At 45.9% G+C, this 22,055-nt stretch overlaps 1 protein-coding gene across 1 annotated transcript; it reads left to right on the plus strand.

The window, feature by feature from the left end:
• The first annotated feature begins 1,220 nt into the window (after nucleotides 1-1,220).
• LOC306701278 (sodium- and chloride-dependent creatine transporter 1) lies at nucleotides 1,221-21,989 on the plus strand. The gene is made up of 14 exons (XM_079166538.1): nucleotides 1,221-1,779; nucleotides 3,718-4,023; nucleotides 7,331-7,462; nucleotides 7,895-8,243; nucleotides 9,391-9,523; nucleotides 10,853-10,987; nucleotides 11,070-11,173; nucleotides 17,749-17,873; nucleotides 18,115-18,226; nucleotides 19,351-19,492; nucleotides 19,796-19,898; nucleotides 20,547-20,647; nucleotides 20,728-20,898; nucleotides 21,066-21,989. The coding sequence occupies exons 1-14, from the start codon at nucleotides 1,749-1,751 to the stop codon at nucleotides 21,192-21,194; spliced, it is 2,073 nt and encodes a 690-aa protein (XP_079022664.1). The 5' UTR covers nucleotides 1,221-1,748; the 3' UTR covers nucleotides 21,195-21,989.
• The last annotated feature ends 66 nt before the right edge of the window (nucleotides 21,990-22,055 follow it).

Below are 22,055 nucleotides of genomic sequence, written 5' to 3' on the forward strand. Positions count from 1 at the left end.
GTATCACTCTCTGCTGCCCAGAAGAACGATAAGCTAATTAGCGGATAGCTGGCTAGTTGTCTTGCTTGCTTGATGCTAGATTTTAATGCTACACTGGTTACACAAAATGGGCTGAACAGCGGGCTGGTGGTAAGCGGCAGTGCTGCGTCTACTGGTCGAAGGACAAGCTAACTAGCGGATAGCTGGCTAGTTTTCTAGCTTGATTGATGCTAGATTTTAATGCTACACTGGTTACAGAAAATGGGCCGAACAGTGGACTGGTGGTCAGCGGCAGCGCTGGGTCTAAGGTCTCTCACTATCACTCTCTGCCTTTCTGGAGAAGGACAACCTAGCGTTAGTCTTCTCTGGAGCTGCGTACGCTCTCTTCCCGAGCTAACATTAGCCTACTTAGCTAACTAGCCAGCCAATCCGTCGCTGGAGCCGCGTACGCTCTCTTCCCAAGCTAACATTAGCCTACTTAGCTAACTAGCCAGCCAATCCGTCGCTGGAGCTGCCTACGCTATCTTCCCAAGCTAACATGAGCCTACTTAGCTAACTAGTCAGCCAATCCGTTGCTGGAGCCGCGTATGCTATCTTCCCAAGCTAACATTAGCCTACGTAGCTAACTAGCCAGCCGCGTACACTCTCTTCCCAAGCTAACATTATCCTACTTAGCTAACTAGCTAGCTAACAGTCGCTTGAGCTGCGTACGCTATCTTCCCAAGCTAACATTATCCTACTTAGCTAACTAGCCAGCTAACCATTGTTGGAGCCGCGTACGCTCTCTTCTCAAGCTAATATTAGCCTACTTAGCTAACTAGTCAGCCATCCGTCGCTGGAGCTGCGTACGCTCTCTTCCATAGCTAACATTAGCCTACTTAGCTAACTAGCCAGCCGCGTATGCTCTCTTCCCAAGCTAACTTTAGCCTACTAGCTCACACTCAACAGTCCAACTGATTTTATAATAATATAATGACCACAGAAACAGTTCTAAGTCTAATGTGCAGTCATTATTAGCATGATTTTTGTATTCTTTATATTTTACAGGTCAAGGACGTATGCAGGGTAACAAAAAAAAACATCCTTGTGACTCCTTTCTCCACAGAGCGGTGCTGCTGATGCTGTGCGCACTTGTGCTGCGCAATCCAGCCAATCAGAGCAGCCGGTTGGTAGAGCGTCCGTCACAGAGAGCCGACCGAGGAGCGGAGCATCGACACTTTCCCAGACCGTCGAACTCGCAGCATCATGTACACCTCCACGGACGTCTGATCAGAGGACTGGTTCTTTTTTTTTTGGGTTGTTGAAATACCCACAGAGAGATCTTCACCTCCAAGGCGCAGTATCATTTCCATTTAACCGTCATCCATGAGATTCTTCAGGCTTACCTTCAAGTGCTTCGTCGACTGCTTTTGATTCTCCCTTTGTCAACGGCTGAACTGACTGACGGTTGCTTTTGTGACGTTTTTTTTTTCTCCCCCAAATCTCTTGGCCGAGCTAAAAGGGTTTCGAACACACACAAAAAAAACTGCGACCTCGAAGATTTTTTTTGAAGTAGATAAGAAACAGAATATAAAAGAGGCAGCTGGAGCTTCTACCGAGTGCTGCCTCTCTCTGAGCCCGCCGGGGTGCGTCGTTAGCCGGGGGAAAAAAAAGCCACATCCATCAAACTTCAGCTGCAGCCACCAGCCAGCTTTTTGCTTTTTTTCAAAAAACAAATAAAAATAGAAAATAAAGAATACGATTCATCGCGTGCTGCTTGCTCAACAACAATGTCACCAGAGTTGGAAGAGAATAACCAAGGTGAGTGAGTGTGTGTGTGTGTGTGTGTGTGTGTGTGTGTGTGTGTGTGTGTGTGTGTGTGCGTGTGTGTGTCAGCATATCTATTTATTACACCATATGATTTTGAAATCATCAGCTACAACAGAACCACGTGCTGATGAGTTATTGGATCACAGCTTTGACTTTATTCTCTGTGAATGAGAGCAGACTCTTAAATAACCTCAGTCTGTGTTCATCACCACAGTGTGAGTGTGTGTGTATATATATACACACACACACACACTTAAAGAGGTCAGGACATTTATTGATGCTCTGGTCAACTTAGAGATGCTTTCATAACACGTCTTCTGTCAGACTAGAGGAGAGAAAGCATCTTAAATAAACATTCAGATTTTTATTTTACTACTTTATGTATCTACGTCTGTAGATTTCTGCAAAATTCACCAAAAGTTACCATTACATAATGCCTCATTTGCATATTTAAACATAACATTTCAGAAGACTTGTAACACAGTAACTCCTCCTCTTAATGTGAGTGATGAAGTGGTGAAGCTTCATGGTGATATCTATGAGTTCATGTGTTGACTCTTCACCTGTAGAGTCTCTAAATGTCTGTAATGAACTAAACGTCTCTTTAAAGGACGTTTTCTCTCAATGAGTTTGTTCTCAGACTCTGATGATAAATCTTCAGCAGCTCTTACACACACCAAACGTTACACGTTCATTCCTCTCTATGTGCTGAAGGTTCACACAGAGGTTAGTTCACACATCACTCACATGTGATATAGAGAGATATCTATAATCCCCTCTGTGAGAACCTTTGACTCTAATATGAAACACGAGTTTTGAACCTGACTTCATCCAATGTTCACATTTCTGTTCTGGAAATGTATGAAGATAAGCACACATTTAATAAGATAATGCTTCATTTGCCAAACAGAACATTTCAAAAAGAAAACATGAAACACAAAAAGTAATCATGTTACTGTCAGTGATCAGCTGGTGAAGCTTCATGCTGATCTATTATTTATTTTACTCTATTCAGCTGTAGCGCTGACTCAACCAAACTTCATGTTGAAGCTGATAATAAGGTGCTGAAACACAGGACACTTGTTCCTCCAACCAATCATGGCCAAATATTTACATCAGCATCATGACAGCATCATCGCTTAGTGAAATGAGCTGACTCATCAGTCTGATTGTAAAGCAGAGGCAGCTATTCATATAAACACTCACAAAAAACAGCTACAAAGGAAATCTGTTCATGTGTAATAATCACATGTGTAGATGTTCCTCAAACCGCCGGTGTCCTCTGATGAAGTTTTGCTCCGTAGATGCTGACATCACTTACCCCCCCCCCCCCCCCCCCCCCCACACACACACACACACACCTCAAACTGCTCTGATCTGGATTCAGCTGCCTCGCTTTGCATCCAGCGGCACGCAGTGACTGAGGCTGGATGTCGTATAATGGCACTAATGAAGCGACACGTTGCCTTTTTCTTATATTGGTGTTTCACATGATCTGTGTGCGCGTGTGTGTGTGTGTGTGCGTGTGTGTGTGTGATATAGAGAAAATGAAAGCGTGGAGATGCACCTTGAAGCGTCCCTCTGCTGTGTTTTGTACCGCAGCACACTAATCACATCATCGATGGGGGGGAGGGGCTTAAGTGATGACAACACAAGTGCAGCACGATTTTAGCCCGAATGCTAATTGTGTGAACGCAGTTTACACACAAAAAAAGCATAAATAGTGAGATGTGTTTCAGCTTAGCGGAGGTGTGTGAAACATGTTTTCATTTGCAGAGACTGTTCTTCCTCCGTCTCCAGCGCTGTTGTGAATGTGTAATAAATATCATCTGCAGTCCTCTGTGATGAGAATGTGAATCTTTTTTTGTATTCGTGCTGCTGATCTCTGCTGTCTTCTTCTCTGGTTTTCTGTTTCCCTCGTGCATCCAGGTGAAATCAGTCTCCCCCAGCTGGAGGCAGGGAACCTGTCAGAGGAGGAGGGGGGGGGCGGCGGCGGGTCGGCCCGCCCCCTGGTGCCCGTGCCCGGAGCGATCCCCGACACCGGGTGCGACGAGGGCGGAGGTGCCGGCCCTCCGCAGACCCAGGACGGGGCCGTGACCGTGGCTGTGCCGGTGCCGGTGGTGGAGAGGGAGACCTGGACCCGGCAGATGGACTTCATCATGTCCTGCGTGGGCTTCGCTGTCGGGCTGGGCAACGTGTGGCGGTTCCCTTACCTGTGCTACAAGAACGGAGGAGGTGAGTGTATGCACACACACACACACACACACACATTTTTAAAATCTCTACGCCCATAGAGTGCTGCAGGAATGAGTCCTAAAACCAGGAAGTGAGGTCACATTTTATGCACTTCAGGTTCCCTCGTCTTGACGTTTTTTGGTTAGATGCCTAAAATATACTCTGTGGTTAACACCAGCTTAAAGGGATAGTTTGGGTGTTTTGAAGTTGTATGAGGAACCTATCTGTAGTCAGTGTGAAGAAGCGTCTTAAAGCTGCATTCTCTCTAGTGTCCACCAGGGGGCGACTCCTCTGGTTGTATAGAAGTCTATGAGAAAATGACTCTACTTCTCTCTTGATTTATTACCTCAGTAAACATTGTAAACATGACTTTATGGTCTCAATCTCTAGTTTCAAGTCTTCTTCAATGCAGCATGATGTTCATTTAGTAAATGATGGTCCATAATTTAGCAGGGGATGCTTTAGGGCGGGGCTACAAGGTGATTGACAGGTCTCTACCAGAGACGTATACGGCGTCTCTACGTCGCTCCTCCTCAGTCCAGATGTGGTCACTTCCTGTTCACTGGTTGCAAAAACCAACAAGATGGCGACGGCCAAAACGTCCACAATCCAATGGGTCACGACGACTACGTCCACTTCTTATATTCAGTCTGTGGAGTTACCGATTGTAGATGGCGGTGGGCACGAACCCAGTTTGGAGAAATGTGCAGAAGTAAATAACACGAGAGCAAAGCAGTAAACTAACAGCAAGGCCCACCTAAAAATATCAACATCCGTTTTAGTGTACGCTGTATTTAGAATATTGTCGCCGCTTTATGTTACCATCAGACAGCCCTGTGTGACGGTAATACACTGACAAACATAATGATCCACATTCCTACATGCCGGGAGAAGCAGTCATGGCTCTGCATGAACAGAGGCGGGCTGAGCTCAGAGCCCTGAGGGTCACCTCAGGAGGGGGTTCAAACCTCTTCCTTTGTGTGCTCCTGCTGATCCCAACAGCTCGGGGGTCTGGAGGTCCTCGGTCCACTAAGAGAGGGGGGGACTCGTAGACCACCAGTGTTAACGGCAGCGATTGTGTCGAAAGCGGAGCTGAACTCAACTAAAATCACTCTGACTCCTTCAGCGCTGTCACATGAGGAAGTGTGATTAATCGGTGGCAAGTTAAAGATTTAAAGATAGAGTGAAGACAAGGTCAAGACTTTACAGAAAGAAAATGTAGATATAGAAAAAGATATTAATTAATTCATTCATTCATTCATTCATTCCCTCTTGAGTTTAAGCCCCACTGTCTCAGCTTGGAGCCTGCTGACTCTCAGAGGGAAGCGGAGGAAACAAAAGGTCGGTCCTGCGTGTCTGAGCGCACGTAGACCTCCCGCGTGGTTTCACTTTATGTATCACGGCCTCTGGTTGCTGCACAGAGACCGCCCCTCTCTGGCATATAAGGTTATTTATTGTGCGTCTCTCCACCCCCCATCCCACACACACACACACACACACACACACACACACACACACACACACACACACACACACACACACACACACACACACACACACACAGCGTTCCCTCCTTCTTCTTTTCAACAACTTGTCCAAAAGTAACCTGCAGCGTTTGGCCTTGACTTCTCTTATCTATGCCCCGCCCACTTTTCTGTTATTTGTTTTATTTTTACGAGGGGATTTCACCAAAATGAAACTGCAACTGTGTGTGTGTGTGTGTGTGTGTGTCTTGTGACCCGTGGCTCTGATACCCACCTTCTGGTATATCGTATAACAATGGCCTCACACAGTCTACCCCCCCTTTTTCCTCCCCCACCACTGAGCTCCTGCACTCATGTCGCATACAAAAGGTTCTCTCTCTCTCTCTCTCTCTCTCTCTCTCTCTCTCTCTCTCTCTCTCTCTCTCTCTCTCTCTCTCTCTCTCTCTCTCTCTCTCTCTCTCTCTTGCCGATAAGGAGGTGCATGAATACGTCACTGTGAACGTTGGATTAATAATCTGTTAACGTGACTCAGGTTCTGGGCCCGATGTGTCCGGTCCGGTTATGATTGGGGGGATTTACTTAAGCCACTTTAAGGATGCGGAGCCAATATGTCGGGGGGGGGGGTAATGTCAGTGCAAGCATTTCTCTCTCTCTCTCCCTCTCTCTCTCTCTCTCTCTCTCTCATATATATGAATGAATGTGTCCTTATAAGGCTGCAGCTCTCAGAGAGCGACTCGGCGAGTCGTCCATCGAGTGCCCGAGTCATTTGATGACGCTCCTCTATCCCCCATCTTTCCCTCCTTTTTTCTCTCCTTCTCCTCTCTCTCCACTCTGCGTCACGGCTGTGCGTCATGTGACTCCCTCCCATCTGCTCGCCGTGGCAGCTTCATCACCCACTTATTCTCAGTCATTCAACACCACAAGAATCGCTGTCGTTGTTCGCTGCGTATTCCCGACGACGATCCAAAAATGAGATTATGAATTGACGGCTCGTTCTAATCCAGAGGAGACCGGTCCAGGATGTCTCTATCGGGACTATTAACTCCTTCCTGTCCCAACGTTTTGATTGTCCTTTTCAAGGACTCACTTATCAACATCCAAACACTTGAAGGACACGGAGACAATGCCCCGATTACACGTCCAGTGGGTCTCTTATCTGCGGCCTTGTCTGCCCTCCTCCCTGTATTGCTTCCTCCCCGTATTGCTTCCTCCTCCTGTCGACCGTTCCTTGTTGTGTCGAGTGCTCGATTAGTACGAGCCGTGTTTGCGCAGCTCGTGTCCTTAAACAACTTCAAACAACTTGTCCTTTTCCAAAGCGGGACAAAGTTAATGAGCCTGGTTCTTCTACTTCAAAGATAAGAGTGAGTTAAAGCTGCTGCACCAGAGCACCTTCAGAAAGCCTAATGTTACTGCAGCAGCACACCTCAGCAGTTCCTCCCACAGTCCAAAGACGCAGCTTTGGTTGATTGAAGACTCTAAATTGCCCCGTAGGCGTGGATGGTTGTCTCTCTCTCTCTATGCGTCAGACCTGTGATGGTCTGGCGACCCCTCACTTCGCCCAATGTCAGCTTGGATGGGCTCAAATCATCATTTCGGACGCACTGAACGGTCACTTCACCCGAGAGCCTCTTTGCCGGTTGGAGACATGAACTAAATATAAAGATATGTTGCGGCGAGCTGAAGGGAAATCTTTCACTTGCATTGAAGCGTTAGCGACGTGCCACAGTCTGGCATGAGCGTTGCCGTCACTACTTGCATTGCATTGTGGGATATCATCTCGTGACGAATACGTGTGTGTGTGTGTGTGTGTTCTGTGTTTTCAGGGGTTTTCCTGATCCCCTACCTGCTGATCGTGTTCATCGGAGGCATCCCGGTCTTCTTCCTGGAGATCGCACTGGGCCAGTTTATGAAGCAGGGAGGGGTCTCAGCCTGGAACATCGCGCCCCTCTTCAAAGGTACCGCCGTCTGACGCGCTGACGACGCATTTATCTTTTCATATAACATCGGATGTTAAGAGTGCTACATCTCGTGCGGGCTTGCTGCGTCTTCTTTGACGTTAGCGTAACCCTAACCCTGAACTGTAGGATTCCGTATAGTTAATAGTGGAGTTTAAATTAATGAAAACTAATTAGCCTCCTGCTGTTGGTCGGTAAAGTCGTATAGTCCCCACAATGAGAAAGAAACGCTGATAAAGTCAGGTGCTTTTCTGCTTTAAGTTGAGTTTTTTCCAACTTAAGACGTTGAGGGTGCTCAGCAACAAAAGATCACTGCAGACGAGGACGTCTTACTCCACGACTAAGACAGTAGCGATAGCAGAGCGGCTAACGTCCGTAGCTCGGTCTGCTCGGGCCTTATTAACGCGTCTCCTCTGGCTCCTCCTCTCTCAGGTCTGGGCTTGGCCTCCATGGTGATCGTGTTCTTCTGTAACACCTACTACATCATGATCCTGGTGTGGGGCCTCTACTTTCTCTTCCACTCCTTCACCAACCAGCTGCCCTGGGCCACCTGTGGCCACCCCTGGAACACCCCCAACTGCACGCAGGACTTCCGGCGCGCCTGCTACAACCGCAGCTTCACCTCCTCCTCCTCCTCCTCCTCCTCCTCCTCCTCCTCCTCCTCTCCCGCCAACCTCCTCTCCTCCACGCCCCCGTTGAACCTGTCTTCAATCCAGCTGCTCCTCAACGGAAGCTGCCCGGAGGCCGAGGGCATGCGCTCCCCGGTCATCGAGTTCTGGGAGTATGTTCTGCATCGTCCGGGGGTTTGAGTCCGGCAGCGCGTCGGCCGTCTTTACCAAAACACATTTTATCATCTTGCCTGGAGGCCGTAGGGATTTATCGTTTATGTCAGTTAGAAAAACAACTGGTCGTATATTTAGTTTTCCTTGCGTCAATCTGCCATTTAAAAAAAAGCTATAAAAGTCGATGTTAACTAAGCAGTCGTTCTCAAAGACGGGGGGGTTATGAGGGTCGCAAAATACATTTGTAGAATATTTTCCACAGTTTTTTATTTAAAGGAGCAGCGTATGACATTACAACTGTAATGTGTGTAAAGAGTCTTTGTGCCTCTGTGTGTTGTTATCACAGCTCCTCTTTGCTTTGTTTCACACAACCGTCCGGCAGTGTGTTCGCTGTATTTCGTACCGTTAGCGCCGTTAGCTTTGAGAGGCAACAGATCTCGTGTTATGCACCTTTAACCTTTATAGCCGCAGCACACCTTTTGAATTGTTATCTATTTATAACGTTTAATCTAACGCGGAAGGCTGCTGTGTTTGTTTTACTGATGAGAGGAAACAAAGAGAGCCTCCTCTTCAACGCGTTCACTCCGTCTCTTTTATAAAGTACGTGACAATATGTTTTTAACAACACATAAAGCAACGTGATGTGATAGTATTTATAATATAAGGTAGCGGTGTAACGCACCACTAGTAATGATAATAACACATTTTATTTGTATAGTACTTTAAAAGGTACTCAAAGGCACTTTACATGGTAAAAACAGAAACAACAGAAGTAACATAAACAGATGACAGTAAGAAATAAAACAAAGACATTTAACTAGCATCACTGTCTTTTGTGCTGATTGATCCACTGCACCACTAATATAAGGAGATGTGAATATAGCAGTAAAATGCTCTTTGACACACACTCTTCTCCTGGTTTATGGAACGAGGCCTCGTCTGTGAGACATGTGTCTGATGGACCTCGTGTGTCTGATGGACCTCGTGTGTCTGATGGACCTCGTGTGTCTGATGGACCTCTCGTGTCTGATGGACCTCGTGTGTCTGATGGACCTCGTGTGTCTGATGGACCTCTCGTGTCTGATGGACCTCGTGTGTCTGATGGACCTCTCGTGTCTGATGGACCTCTCGTGTTCTTCCTTCTAGGCGTAAAGTGCTGCGGCTGTCCAGCGGGCTGCACGAGCCCGGAGACATCAGCTACGAGATGGTGCTGTGTCTCATCATCACCTGGATCATTGTGTACTTCTGCATGTGGAAAGGAGTCAAATCCACTGGCAAGGTAAAGCGTTTTCTGACTGTGCGATCAATGTTTCATTTCACTGTTTTTTGGGTGTGTGGACTTGCCGATTCATATTTTATGCTTTTTGATGCGTTTAGCGCGCTGCGTGAAAACAGAATCTGTCCGTCCGTCCGGGGGGCTTATCGAGGGCATAGCTTCATGCTACAGGTTTACATAACTGCAAGATTTGTTTTTGGTCCTTTTGACCCCAAAATCAGCTTTCGGATCAGCGTCTAGACTGAAGCGCATATCCGCACAAATATAAACACGTGTATTTCCTTCTTTCTTTTTTTTTTTTGAATGTTTGCTAATTTGTGTAGCTTTTCTCCCTCACGTGTATTTATGTTTACGTGCAGCTTAATCTTTCAGTCGGGGCTATAATCTCATTATCTTAATGCCGTTACATAATGCTAGTCAGTGGGATAAAACAGATGATGCTCCAACGCTCTTTTTAAAAGCCGCGTGCTCTAATGCGTCGGGATAACGAGTGTAGCATATGGAGATGTCTGTGTTTGCATACTTGTGTCTCCAGAGTAGCCAAAGCTCACAGAGCGAGGGGGGGGGAATAAATAACGAAGGAGATTTGAAGCAGCCAGCCAGCTGTAAGCCGATTAGTAACTTTCCACCATGTAGACGTTTGGAGGGCTTTGAAAGGGGCTTTTCTGCCCGTGTTTCGCCCGAGATAAAGGCAAATATTTGTGCCCTTCTCACTGCCATGCTGATTTAGCCGGGACGGGGTTCTTCTGTTAGGTAGCAGCGGGATGGGGGGGTGGTGGGTGGGGGGATGGGGGGGGGGGGGGGGGGGCGACTTTCTCAGCATAACTTGACAAAGACTACCTTGTGGAAAGGTTTGCCACAAACCCCTGCTATTGCAGGAGGTTTACAAATTGTCTGGCTTTCCATTTACAGGCTACCTTTTCTTCAAAGTAACATGACAGGGCCCATTACACATCTACTACAGGAGGGACCTAATGGGCTTCTACTTAAGACTTGAGTATTTGCAAAGCAGGTAATTGCTTAATCAAAGTGATAAAAACATACTTGGGTGCAGTTACATTGAAACATTTGACTGTAGCTGATGTTGATAAGCACTGAACTGTTACCAACTAGCCTGTTTAAATTATAACTGCATCTTTTTATGTACCTACTTACATGTAATGTGAGGAGTTTTGACTGTGTTAAGGGTTTTTACTGCTTTCACTTAATTCAAGTTTTAATGCATAGCACTCAAACTTCACCCCTCCTCACCCCCAAGTTTACTTTGACAAATTGTTCCCCCGCTGTGTTGAGAGGTGCGCTTCACCGCTCCCTCGTTCCGTCTTTCTCCAGGTGGTTTACTTCACAGCACTGTTCCCCTACCTGGTTCTGGTGGTTCTCTTGGCCCACGGCGTCACTCTCCCCGGAGCTTTGGACGGGATTGTTTACTACCTGAAACCAGACTGGTCCAAACTCGGAGAGGCGCAGGTACATTTTGTGGAGTAAAGAAAACATTGTGTGTCAACTCCGGTCAAGAGATTGTAAACAACTTATTTTCCGTCTGCGATAGGTGTGGATCGATGCGGGCACTCAGATTTTCTTCTCCTATGCCATCGGACTGGGCGCCCTGACCGCGCTGGGCAGCTACAACCGCTTCCATAACAACTGTTACCAGTGAGTTTACACACACAACACAAAACCAGACACACACTGGCGCTGGAGGGAGGCCAACACCAACACCCCCGTCAGCCAGAACTCGTGGACTAGAAACAAACAAAGTACCAAAGATCAGTTCATCTTCTCCTAAAAACTGCACACTTAATTAAACATGTTGTTTTAAACTGATATGACTGTGCTGTGATGAAACGCATCAATGCTGGTGTTAATGTTGACATTTCTCACCAGAGTTATACAATTTTCATGGTTGTAAATGGCTCAAAACACCATCTACTGTTTCAAATTAGTTTGGGACTCATCTACGTCATGAAATAAAAGAATATTAACGTCCTCCTCTTCACACAGCGTCTACAGTTTTAACGTGTTCAGTAAACACTGTGTAGCTTCACAATCACAGCACAAGTCTGTTTTCTCCTCTCTGTGACTGTCAGCCCATTCCAACGTCTGGTGAATCAGAGTTCATGAGATAGCAATGTGCCTTCTTACACTGTGACAAGAGTGTGAAGATGAAGCATCAAGTTGTTTAGTTTTTTATCATTTAGAGGCTAGCTAGCTAGCTAGCTAGCTAACATTAACTTGCTAAAGCCGCCATTCGAGATTCAAGATGTTTGTTTTCACTTCGGTGATCCAAGTACAATCGTGTGAAATGCTTTTTGGCTCCATAAAAGAGAGTAAATATAAAAAGAAATGTGAAGTATAAATATAGTAACAAAACCATAAGAAGAAATGAAAAATATCAATCTAGGAAGAATACAAACAAACATAAAGATGTTCCAGCGTGTTTTCATGCTAACGCTACTGGTTACTAGTTGGCTAGCTAGCGTGCTAATTCCACCATGTTACTCATTTAAGCTTTAATGACGTCTCATTGGTGCATTACTGCCCCCTACTGGACCGTGGAGCATTAGATTAACAGGAAAGAGAAAAAAAACGCCTCTTAAGTAATTAATTAGAAGATTGCGTACTTTCCATGACGTCTTTACGAGCAGATTCCCCGATAGTCATCTTTTGTTTTCCATCAATTAGTCCTGATATTAACTCCCATCTTTCTTCATCATACCTGTTGTTTGACAGTTTCCGGTTCATTGGGTTCATTACAAAATAAAATATTAGAAAAGTTATACATTATTTACCAACAGGAACAACCGTTAGCTCTGAATACACTCTCTGAATGGAATCACGATAAATAGGCGCGGGGACTTTTCCAAGCACCCCACTCACATTTCATATGTACAGTAAAGTGATCTCCCTGCATTATCAAAATAGAAAGTGCACGTGTTGCCAGGAAGAAGCACAGCGTCATTAAGCCCTGAAAATATGCAACAAGCTCTATTTTATCTTCATGCAGTTGTTCTGTGAGGCTGTAGAGATGAACTGATGTAATAAAGGATCCGTTAGATCCTGAATGGATCTGTTTTTTATCAACAGCTGGCCTCACTGATGGTTGGGCATGAGCACAGTCAATATGTAAACATATCAAGGCCCTCACAGAAGAGTTAGCCCCACTGCAGAATTATAATTGTTTTGCACTTGCATATTTGAAATGCCCATAATAGGAGGAGCCTCCTGTTTTCCTCTGCCTTGACCTTAATTGGAAGTTTAAAGATGAGTTCAGATCCTGAGGTATGTCGGCTCGGCTCTGTTTCTCACACACACATACTTGGAGTAGCCTAGGAATAGTTTGGGGGGGGGGGGGGTGTGTAAACAAACATGCCCGCAGATGCCGATGTATAGGACAAATTTGGGTCTTTTTTAACTTGCTTCCAAACCACAAAAGCTTATCTTGGTTTTTTTTAGCCATGCTAGCAGTGGAGCTGTATGAATCCAAAAGACTTTGCTCCAGAACCACGAGAGGGATGGCCAAGAATTCTTGATAGATTAGCGGTATTAATGCTAAGCATGCTAATGTGCTAACATTAGCCAATGTTAATGCTGCATGTCAGAATGTTACAGGCCAAACGTCAGAACAATAACATCCGGTAGTTGTTGACCCAGTTGGTAAAATGTACATAACAGCGCAGTAATGTTGCAGAAGTAACCTGAAGTATACCTTCAGGGCCAGAATACTAGAAGACTTGAAACTAGAGATTGAGACCATAAACTCATGTTTACAATGTTTACTGAGGTAATAAATCAAGAGAGAAGTAGAGTCATTTTCTCATAGACTTCTATACAACCAGAGGAGTCGCCCCCTGGTGGACATTAGAGAGAATGCAGCTTTAAGACACTTTTCACTTTTCAATACCGATGGTTGACACCTGCTCCTCACACACCTGTCCGACGTTAGATTATGGGTCTCTGTGTCCGACCATTTCTGTAATTTTTCCGGAAACTGATTATCCGACATTCAAGAATATGTTCCGTTATCCCCGTATTTTAAACCTTCTCTACGTCGGCCTGCTTTTAATTCCACCTTTGAGTTTGCTAGTTTCAGATCGGGTATCAACACTTTATTGATTTTCCGACGTGGACAGACATCACGTCGTACGAACTAAACTCTCTTGGACCAGGTCCGGCTGTGTAGAGCCGGACCCGACGGTCTGGAGTGTCCTATAAATTCCCCATTTCACAGTAGATAAACAGATTTTTCGCCCCACTAGTGGTAATGTTCTAACAGTAAGTGTTTCAGCCTCAAAGGGCTTTTGACCTATAGTCTTTTGTTTAATAATTGCGGCCGGCTCTCACTTGTTTTGGTTATTCTCATCCATGAGCGTTCTTCTTTTATAGAGTGGAGGTTGCTGCTCAACACAGCTGCTGCAGTGTCACAATAACCACACTGCTGTTTATACATTCCTCATATCGTTGCCAGCTAAACTTCAGTAGTCAGGATAAACAGAAGGTCATGCCTCGCTGTGCTGAGCGGATAACCAGAGACGTTGTTCACCCTCATGCTTACATGAGAAGTACATGAATGTTTTTTTATAATATTAGATGTATTTCTGTATGGAATAGCAAGAAGTCCATAGAGGTTTAGCTTTCACTCTCTCTGCTCTCAGACTTGACAGACCAATCGGCAAAGTACAGAGACGACAGAAGCTTTCAGGGAGATTGCTATTGATCCTCTACTCGCCGTCCAGTCTCGTCTTGAGTGCTTCACGTCAGCCTCATGTTGGAGCGTTTTATAATATTTCTATATTCTATATAATATTTATTTTATTGGATTTTGGATTATTGCAGAAAATAATCTGTTTTATGATATTTAAAGGTTTTGTTCAGCAAGATAATCTTCACAAATGAACTCCACTTTTATGATGTTTGAAGTGTAAAGTAAAAGCGTTCACGTTAGTCTATAGAGGAACTCCACCACGGTCACGTGACTTCACGTTAGTCTATAAAGGAACTCCACCACGGTCACGTGACTTCACCTTAGTCTATAAAGGAACTCCACTACGGTCACATGACTTCACGTTAGTCTATGAAGGAACTCCACCACGGTCACGTGACTTCACGTTAGTCTATAAAGGAACTCCACCACGGTCACATGACTTCACGTTAGTCTATAAAGGAACTCCACCACGGTCACGTGACTTCACGTTAGTCTATAAAGGAACTCCACCACGGTCACGTGACTTCACGTTAGTCTATAAAGGAACTCCACCACGGTCACGTGACTTCACGTTAGTCTATAAAGGAACTCCACCACGGTCACGTGACTTCACGTTAGTCTATAAAGGAACTCCACCACGGTCACGTGACTTCACGTTAGTCTATAAAGGAACTCCACCACGGTCACGTGACTTCACGTTAGTCTATAAAGGACCTCCACCACGGTCACGTGACTTCACGTTAGTCTATAAAGGAACTCCACCACGGTCACGTGACTTCACGTTAGTCTATAAAGGAACTCCACCACGGTCACGTGACTTCACGTTAGTCTATAAAGGAACTCCACCACGGTCAAGTGACTTCACGTTAGGCTATGAAGGAACTCCACCACGGTCACGTGACTTCACGTTAGTCTATAAAGGAACTCCACCACGGTCACGTGACTTCACGTTAGTCTATAAAGGAACTCCACCACGGTCACGTGACTTCACGTTAGTCTATAAAGGAACTCCACCACGGTCACGTGACTTCACGTTAGTCTATAAAGGAACTCCACCACGGTCACGTGACTTCACGTTAGTCTATGAAGGAACTCCACCACGGTCACGTGACTTCACGTTAGTCTATAAAGGAACTCCACCACGGTCACGTGACTTCACGTTAGTCTATAAAGGAACTCCACCACGGTCACGTGACTTCACGTTAGTCTATAAAGGAACTCCACCACGGTCACGTGACTTCACGTTAGTCTATAAAGGAACTCCACCACGGTCACGTGACTTCACGTTAGTCTATAAATGAACTCCACCACGGTCACGTGACTTCACGTTAGTCTATAAAGGAACTCCACCACGGTCACGTGACTTCACGTTAGTCTATAAAGGAACTCCACCACGATCACGTGACTTCACGTTAGTCTATGAAGGAACTCCACCACGGTCACGTGACTTCACGTTAGTCTATAAAGGAACTCCACCACGGTCACGTGACTTCACGTTAGTCTATAAAGGAACTCAACCACGGTCACGTGACTTCACGTTAGTCTATAAAGGAACTCCACCACGGTCACGTGACTTCACGTTAGTCTATAAAGGAACTCCACCACGGTCACGTGACTTCACGTTAGTCTATAAAGGAACTCCACCACGGTCACGTGACTTCACGTTAGTCTATAAAGGAACTCCACCACGGTCACGTGACTTCACGTTAGTCTATAAATGAACTCCACCACGGTCACGTGACTTCACGTTAGTCTATAAAGGAACTCCACCACGGTCACGTGACTTCACGTTAGTCTATAAATGAACTCCACCACGGTCACGTGACTTCACGTTAGTCTATAAAGGAACTCCACCACGGTCACGTGACTTCACGTTAGTCTATGAAGGAACTCCACCACGGTCACGTGACTTCACGTTAGTCTATAAAGGAACTCCACCACGGTCACGTGACTTCACGTTAGTCTATAAAGGAACTCCACCACGGTCACGTGACTTCACGTTAGTCTATAAAGGAACTCCACCACGGTCACGTGACTTCACGTTAGTCTATAAAGGAACTCCACCACGGTCACGTGACTTCACGTTAGTCTATAAAGGAACTCCACCACGGTCACGTGACTTCACGTTAGTCTATGAAGGAACTCCACCACGGTCACGTGACTTCACGTTAGTCTATAAAGGAACTCCACCACGGTCACGTGACTTCACGTTAGTCTATAAAGGAACTCCACCACGGTCACGTGACTTCACGTTAGTCTATAAAGGAACTCCACCACGGTCACGTGACTTCACGTTAGTCTATAAAGGAACTCCACCACGGTCACGTGACTTCACGTTAGTCTATGAAGGAACTCCACCACGGTCACGTGACTTCACGTTAGTCTATAAAGGAACTCCACCACGGTCACGTGACTTCACGTTAGTCTATAAAGGAACTCCACCACGGTCACGTGACTTCACGTTAGTCTATAAAGGAACTCCACCACGGTCACGTGACTTCACGTTAGTCTATAAAGGAACTCCACCACGGTCACGTGACTTCACGTTAGTCTATAAAGGAACTCCACCACGGTCACGTGACTTCACGTTAGTCTATAAAGGAACTCCACCACGGTCACGTGACTTCACGTTAGTCTATAAAGGAACTCCACCACGATCACGTGACTTCACGTTAGTCTATGAAGGAACTCCACCACGGTCACGTGACTTCACGTTAGTCTATAAAGGAACTCCACCACGGTCACGTGACTTCACGTTAGTCTATAAAGGAACTCAACCACGGTCACGTGACTTCACGTTAGTCTATAAAGGAACTCCACCACGGTCACGTGACTTCACGTTAGTCTATAAAGGAACTCCACCACGGTCACGTGACTTCACGTTAGTCTATAAAGGAACTCCACCACGGTCACGTGACTTCACGTTAGTCTATAAAGGAACTCCACCACGGTCACGTGACTTCACGTTAGTCTATAAAGGAACTCCACCACGGTCACGTGACTTCACTTTAGTCTATAAAGGAACTCCACCACGGTCACGTGACTTCACGTCAGTCTATAAAGGAACTCCACCACGGTCACGTGACTTCATGTTAGTCTATAAAGGAACTCCACCACGGTCACGTGACTTCATGTTAGTCTATAAAGGAACTCCACCACGGTCACGTGACTTCACGTTAGTCTATAAAGGAACTCCACCACGGTCACGTGACTTCACGTTAGTCTATAAAGGAACTCCACCACGGTCACGTGACTTCACGTTAGTCTATAAAGGAACTCCACCACGGTCGTTAAAATCTCTTTATTTGGCACAATCCACCTTAACTCAAGGATGATTTGAATTTGGTGGTCAAAGGTCACTGTGACCCCACAACTCAAGAAATCACATGCTAATTATGACAATTTCACACAAATGTGTAACAGGATAAAATGATGAAGTGATATTTTGCAGAGACGTGGAGGTAAACTGCATTGTGACGGGAGACATGCAGTAATTTTCTCTCTCTCTGTTTCTGTTTCTCTGTAGAGATGCGTTCTTGCTGGCCATGATCAACAGCGGAACCAGTTTCTTCGCAGGCTTCGTGGTGTTTTCTGTGCTGGGCTTCATGGCTGCTGAGCAAGGCGTGGACATCAGTAAGGTGGCGGAGAGCGGTAAGAAGAATACAGGCTTCACTAAAACACAGTGCAATGAGTATGAGTAAGGGCATCTGTATCTGTTAATATGGATCATCAATGCTCAACAATTATTATCGGTATATCTAAAAGTTTTATATATATATATATACAGTATATATATATATACACAGGCCGTGAGCTTTGTGATCCGTTGCACCACTAATGAGTACTGACGGTAAAAGCCCTTGAAACCTAATGCTTCTGTCTGAACCTGCAGGTCCGGGTCTGGCCTTCATAGCGTACCCCAAGGCTGTGACGCTGATGCCTCTGGCGCCGCTCTGGGCTGCACTTTTCTTCTTCATGCTGCTCATCCTGGGCCTCGACAGCCAGGTAATACCGAGCTATATCCTATATGTGCTTGTCGTTTTCATTCCTGTAGCAGTTCATCTAGATTAGATCGTTCTTCTACATTTCTTTCCCTCCCTCTCTCTCTCTCTCTCTCTCGCTCTCTGAATTCTTCTCACACTCAACAGTTGAGACTCGTCACGTCTAGTTTCAGCATTTCTTAGCCGGTGCCTACATGCATTGTCTTACAGCTCAGGGGTTTTGTCAATGAGCTTCTGTCTTGTTTCACACAGAGAGCGTCTGTCTGCTCTCCGACCCATTCATGTCCTCTCACTTTCCATTCTCTCCACCCGTCTCTCTCTCTCTCTCTCTCTCCTTCTCTCTATCTCTTTTTCCTGCCTGTTCATGTGCGACATTTCTGGTAAAAGGTGTATAAAAATAGCCGCACAGCTGTTCTCCTCTCAGCTGTTCTCCTCTCAGCTGTTTGTGGAGGGTTGAAATGTGATTCTGTAAAGACGTAAACATTCTTACTCTTCTAGACGTCTGATATCAGGCGATCTGTTCGATTCAGGTTTTTGTTGACGATATACATTATATCATGTTGCATTGAAAAGGTTTGATTCCTGAGATTCCTGTTCATTTTTTGTATTTTCTTTTTTTAGTATATTATTTTTAGTATTTTAATAATAATTAACAGTTCAGTAAATGTCTACCTACATCTGTGTATTTATTTGTTACCTTTTTCTTTACCAAGTTAAAAAAAGTTATATTTAAATTAAGCCTGAAACGGTGCATTGTAGGTAAATTACGGAGCCGGGGGAGGTGATGATATTCAGAGGAACAACTCAAGATTAAAGTTGTGAATTTATGAGATGAAAAGGTCAAATTTACAAGACAAAAATGAGGAAAAAAAACCTTTTTATTGGCTTTAAAACACAGCGAGGCCTGCAGCTTATTGAATAAACACTGGTATCGTATCGGTACTGATGAAGTCGGATCGATGCTCTCCTCCATATTTTTGCCACCAAGAAGACTCACTCGGGTTACGTGCACATATTACATTTTTGAATAACAATGCAGATATCACACCTGCACATGTTCACAGAAGCAGATCAGATTTAACCTCTCTCTCTCTCTCTCTCTCTCTCTCTCTCTCTCTCTCTCTCTCGTTCGTGGGCGTAGAGGGTTTGATAACAGGAATAATGGACATGCTGCCGCCTAAATCTGCCCTGGGCTCCCTGCGGCGAGAGGTGGTGGCGGCCATCTGCTGCTTCATCTGCTTCCTGATCGACATGTCCATGGTCACCGAGGTACACGGAGGGTTTCGGAGCTCGTTTTTTTGGTTTTGACTCTTCAGAATTATTTTAGGGACTCGCAGTCGGCAGATTAAAAACACAACGAACTGAATACTGATTTAGAATACGACATGGAAGTCTCTCACCGGAGCGTGAGATTGTTTGAATGTGTTTTGTGAGATAACCCGGCCCTGATGTGTAGCTAACGCGTAGTTAAGACACGGGACACCGTGAACGGGGACGAAGCAGGAAATGGGTCACACATGAAGTATTAACAGGATGGTCCTGATGCAGACTGCTCTCTCTGTTTTCCGTCAGGGAGGGATGTATGTCTTCCAGCTGTTTGACTACTACTCGGCCAGCGGCATCACTCTGCTGTGGCAGGCCTTCTGGGAGTGTGTGGTGATTGCATGGGTCTATGGTGAGACAATACCGCACGGCTGACCTTTCGCTAAGCCCCCCCCCCCCGCCACGTCACCGCGGAGCCCACACTGTCACTAACTGCACTCTGAATACATGTGAATTATCTTATTGAAAAAAGGCGATTTCAGAGAGAAGCAGACGTAAGAGTCGACAATATATGTTTTTAGGATAAATCCAGGATGTTAAACTGATTCATCAGTGAAAACAGGTTTAAAAAGATAAAGATGGAAGCTAAAGCTACAGATCACAGAGTAGAAGTGAACCACCACATCACCTGGAGAACCAGACAGAAGACAATGATACTGTCCCTCTTTATTCACTGTTACAAACCATTACAATATATTCAGTAAGCTAGCGTAGCAGAGCAGTGCTAACAGTGGTTAATGATGTGCTAGCGTCCTCTGCTAATGTTAGCTCGACTAACGTACCCTGGTCGGAGCTTTAATTGATGCTACGATGTGATTGGCTAGTCTGCGTTCGAGGGGGCGGGTCTTAGCAAAGGGTCAATCACAATACAAACAACACAAACTCCTGATGACAATTTAAAAATGCTAAATATTGTTTTTGTTTGTCGTGTTGCAAATGTGGCTTCAACTGCATTTCGCTGCACAATGAGTCACGACGTCCTTTATGTGGTTTGTGTCAGGCGCAGACCGCTTCATGGACGACGTGGCTCGTATGATCGGCTATCAGCCGCTGCCCTACATGAAGTGGTGCTGGTCCTACATCACGCCGTCCGTCTGTGTGGTGAGTTGTGCGTCGTTTCTTTTCTTTTGTTTGTTTCCCACATGTTTGCAACCAGCTGACCAGTGGTTCTGTGTATCCAGGCAGTGTTTATGTTCCACGTGGTGAACTACAAGCCGCTGACCTACAACAGCTCGTACACGTACCCCCTGTGGGGCGAAGTGCTCGGCTGGGTCATGGCCCTGTCCTCCATGCTCTGCATCCCCGTCACCGTCCTCTACAAGCTGCTGCGCTGCAAAGGATCTTTGCGGGAGGTCAGTATGCAGCCGTGCACGGCCGCGCGCACGTTGTCTTTTTTGTATCTGTTTTACAAAAGCGTCTCCTCGGATACTGCCCTCCCTCATCTCTGCTTTGCATGATTTCCTCGTCACTCATTAATGAAGCCCCCCCCCCCCCCCCCCCCTGTCTCCTCTCCGTGCAGCGGTGGCAGCACCTGACCACCCCGGTGTGGGGCCGACACCACCTGGAGTACCTGGCACCGGAGAGCGAGGCCCAGCTGCTGCCGGTGGCGGGAACCAAGAGCACGCTTCTGTTTGAAAGTGTCATCTGATGAGAGCTGAACCCCCACCGCCCCCCCCCCCACCACACCACCAAGGTCACCCCCTAACATCAACACACACACACACTACATAAAGTACACACACACCAACCGTTTTTTTTAAAGCCCTCGGACGAACGGACCAAAGATTAGATGGGAGAAGAACTGAAAGACGCCCACGCAGTCGCATCACACGATCCCCCTCCGCTCTGCTTTTTCCCGACTCTACCTCGCCGACTCTCCCCTCTCTCTCTCTCCCCCCCCCCCCCCCCAGCCTTTGTGCCGTCTCGTCCTGTGAGTGTCCAGCGTAGTCGCGATATCTTCCCTCTTTCTGTGCCTGTCTGTCAGCCTTTCAGTGGCTCATCCGTCCCGACATGAAGTGCTGAATGAGCGAAAAAAGATTTTCTGATTAAAAAGTCTCTAAATCTGCTGCTGAGATGCCATGGTGTGAATGTGTGTGTGTGTGTGTGTGTGTGTGTGTGTGTGTGTGTGTGTGTGTGTGAATGCTCGTATGTGTGTGTTGGACCGTGGAAGTGTCTTCTTCATTTACATGTGACATCTGTATTCTCTCAATTAACTGTACAAAAAAACTAAAACATCTTCCATTTGTTAAAAACAATGAAAAAGAGACAAAAGCATCACCGCTTCCATCTGTGTGTTATGAAGTAACTTAAGTATCCGGTGTGTTGTAGGGTCTGTGAATCAGTGTTATCAATAAATCAGAGGGGGGTGACAATGATCAGTATTTCCACCTTAAGAGGAGAGAAACGTGAGATTAAATTGCGTGAAAGAGCAGGAGAGCGGGAATGTGGGGGAGGGGAAAGGAGCCTTGATGCAATAAATGACCAGTTAAAGATGGATGACATGTGTTTG

This window comes from Pholis gunnellus (assembly GCF_910591455.1).
Source record: "Pholis gunnellus genome assembly, chromosome: 2".
Taxonomy (NCBI): Eukaryota; Metazoa; Chordata; class Actinopteri; order Perciformes; family Pholidae; genus Pholis; species Pholis gunnellus.

Coding starts and splice junctions, on each gene's coding strand:
- LOC306701278 (XM_079166538.1), top strand. CDS start 1,749: ATGTCACCAGAGTTGGAAGAGAATAACCAAG. Junction 4,024..7,330: donor GTGCTACAAGAACGGAGGAG/GTGAGTGTATGC, acceptor CTGTGTTTTCAG/GGGTTTTCCTGATCCCCTAC. Junction 7,463..7,894: donor CATCGCGCCCCTCTTCAAAG/GTACCGCCGTCT, acceptor CTCCTCTCTCAG/GTCTGGGCTTGGCCTCCATG.